Here is a 2,378-nt window from a genome sequence, read left to right as displayed (position 1 = left end):
TGTATACATATAATATTATAAATAACTAGCTAGTCTTGTGCTGGAAACGGATATGATTATTATGATATATATGCATCCACAGCCAAAAATAACATACAGTAGTACCACCACATGGAACAGGCAGCATTAATAAGCAATATATAGCTACAGTTCTGTCAGACAAAAGTTCATTAGGGTTCATTTTCTGTTTCTCTAAAATACAGAAAACCAAATTTTATTGTGGCTCTATATGGAAGTAGTAAATAGTGTGAGTAAATGCTCCTGCACACATCAACTACCCACGTACTCCTCCACCTGTTAGTATTTACTTCACTATGTCCACGCTTTATATGCACCACTCTGCTCTCCATCATTCCCATCCCAGATTTTTCTCCTTCCTTCAATCTTCTTTGCAAACATACAGAGATCGATGGAGAAGGTGACAAGCAGCTTAGGTTCTCTTTTCGTATGGACGGTGGTCACTGTACTGCTCTCTCATAATATTGTGCTGATCCATGCAAAATCAGCAGGCATTGAAGATCAGAAAAACTACTACTCAGACCCAAATGCTCCCCCACCGGTCTCTCTCTCACTTCCTACACACATTTTTGGCTCTATTGATTACGCGTACAAATTAAAGTTAATTTTTCTAGCACAAAACATGTAGTCTCCATGCTTTATTGACGCTGTGTCACGTTCGATAAAGCGACCATATCATATTATGCTAATTGTTTTTGCTTTCTCATTATCCACACTAATATTCTGCACTGAATGCATTGATTACAGGCCCACACGGCAGTAGTCCTCCCCACGTAAACCCTCCGTCACATCGTTCAGACGGACCTTCACACGGTAGTCCTCCCCACGGAAACCCGCCTTCACACGGCCGTGGAGGCTACAACCCAACACCATCAACCCCTTCTGGTGGAGACTGCGGAACTCCTCCATCAACACCAGGAAGTGACGGTGGATCCTACCATTACCCTCCGTCTGCAGGCGGTACCCCCCCAACCCCAGTCATCGTAAGCCCTCCAAGCGGCAGTACTACCCCGACACCCAGAACCCCTACACCTCCCTTCCTCCCTGATCCTAACACACCTTTCACTGGCACATGCAAGTAAGTAATTACTATATATACCTTTCTTAAGAAAAGAAGATGTATGAAAATTAGTAATGAAGTCACGACTAGTTAACATTGATTGCTATGGTTATGATTTTTGTCTGTTTGCACCGGCGCAGTTACTGGAGAACACACCCAGGAGTTGTATGGGGTTTGTTGGGCTGGTGGGGAACTTTAGGCAGTGCATTCGGTGTGCCTAGCGTTCCAGGGTTCGGAGCACATCTAAGCTTGCAGCAAGCTCTTTCCAACACACGCAATGATGGGCTCGGTGCTCTATATCGAGAAGGAACAGCGTCCTTGCTGAACTCCATGGTGAACAACAGGTTCCCTTACACCACAAAGGAAGTACGGCAGAACTTTGTTTCAGCACTAGGCTCCAACAAAGCCGCAGCCGCTCAGGCTCAGCTTTTCAAGCTGGCCAACGAGGGAAGACTCAAGCCCAGAGCCTGAAAGCAATTGCATTGTTCCTCGGGGCGATCGAATGCGTTCTATCTAAGAATCTAGCCTAGCTAGTTGCTAGCTGTGTTGTTTTGGATTTAATTTATGTTTTCCAAGTACCCGGTTATATCTGTGAGGTTACTACAACAAATAGTATTTTAATGAACTCGATGCGCAGCTTATGTTTTTCTTCTTTATAAATAAATTCATGTTTTAGTTTGAATTTTTTATGCGGAGCATGCATCTACAAAAAAGTGTGAATTGTTCAGCCGTGTCGACGACTGTGATGTCCGTACATGGAGGCATTAAAAGTGTGATCAACTTGAATTGATGAATTAAAAGTGTGATCATCTCTTATCATCTCGCTCTATGATGTGATATTTATGATGTGACATTAAATGATTAGAAACAACACAAATATTTTTAGCTACACACAAATTAAGCAATGGCATAACATATATAATACTCGATTGAGAGATCAGATCGTCCAACAATTGCTTGTATCAAACAATTTCTGATAGACAGCGACATGTTGATTCCACGTTACTAATATTGAGGCCGTACAGAGAACAGGAAATACTTAGCGTCGAAAATCTTTAATCTTAGATGTTCAGAGATATTCACAAAGAAGCATCTCTTGTATACACACAATTCAAAGCTAAAAGGAAACTCTGGACGGCTGTATTAATAAAGGTCAGGTTAATTATCATGTCATAAGCAGGGTAGGTATATAATGGTACTGCCATAAAGATGGGTGTCCCAGGCACTATGATGATCATTCTTAATCTTGGTACTGTCGTAAGTTATCCCTCTTAGCTAGATCATTCTTAAGAAATAAGGT

The 2,378-nt window shown here is 41.8% G+C and overlaps 1 protein-coding gene across 1 annotated transcript; it reads left to right on the top strand.

The window, feature by feature from the left end:
- The first annotated feature begins 409 nt into the window (after nt 1–409).
- LOC121249405 (protodermal factor 1) lies at nt 410–1,760 on the top strand. The gene is made up of 3 exons (XM_041148114.1): nt 410–509; nt 766–1,096; nt 1,219–1,760. The coding sequence occupies exons 1-3, from the start codon at nt 410–412 to the stop codon at nt 1,547–1,549; spliced, it is 762 nt and encodes a 253-aa protein (XP_041004048.1). The 3' UTR covers nt 1,550–1,760.
- The last annotated feature ends 618 nt before the right edge of the window (nt 1,761–2,378 follow it).

This window comes from Juglans microcarpa x Juglans regia, chromosome 2D (genome assembly GCF_004785595.1).
Source record: "Juglans microcarpa x Juglans regia isolate MS1-56 chromosome 2D, Jm3101_v1.0, whole genome shotgun sequence".
Taxonomy (NCBI): Eukaryota; Viridiplantae; Streptophyta; class Magnoliopsida; order Fagales; family Juglandaceae; genus Juglans; species Juglans microcarpa x Juglans regia.
The sequence above is the reverse complement of the archived record's forward strand: the minus strand, read 5'-3'. Positions and strand labels throughout refer to the sequence as shown.

Excerpts from the sequence above, each read along its gene's own strand:
- LOC121249405 (XM_041148114.1), top strand. The coding sequence starts at position 410 with ATGGAGAAGGTGACAAGCAGCTTAGGTTCTCTTTTCGTATGGACGGTG. Across the intron at positions 510-765 it reads GATCCATGCAAAATCAGCAG|GCCCACACGGCAGTAGTCCT; the intron begins GCATTGAAGATC and ends CATTGATTACAG. Across the intron at positions 1,097-1,218 it reads CCTTTCACTGGCACATGCAA|TTACTGGAGAACACACCCAG; the intron begins GTAAGTAATTAC and ends GCACCGGCGCAG.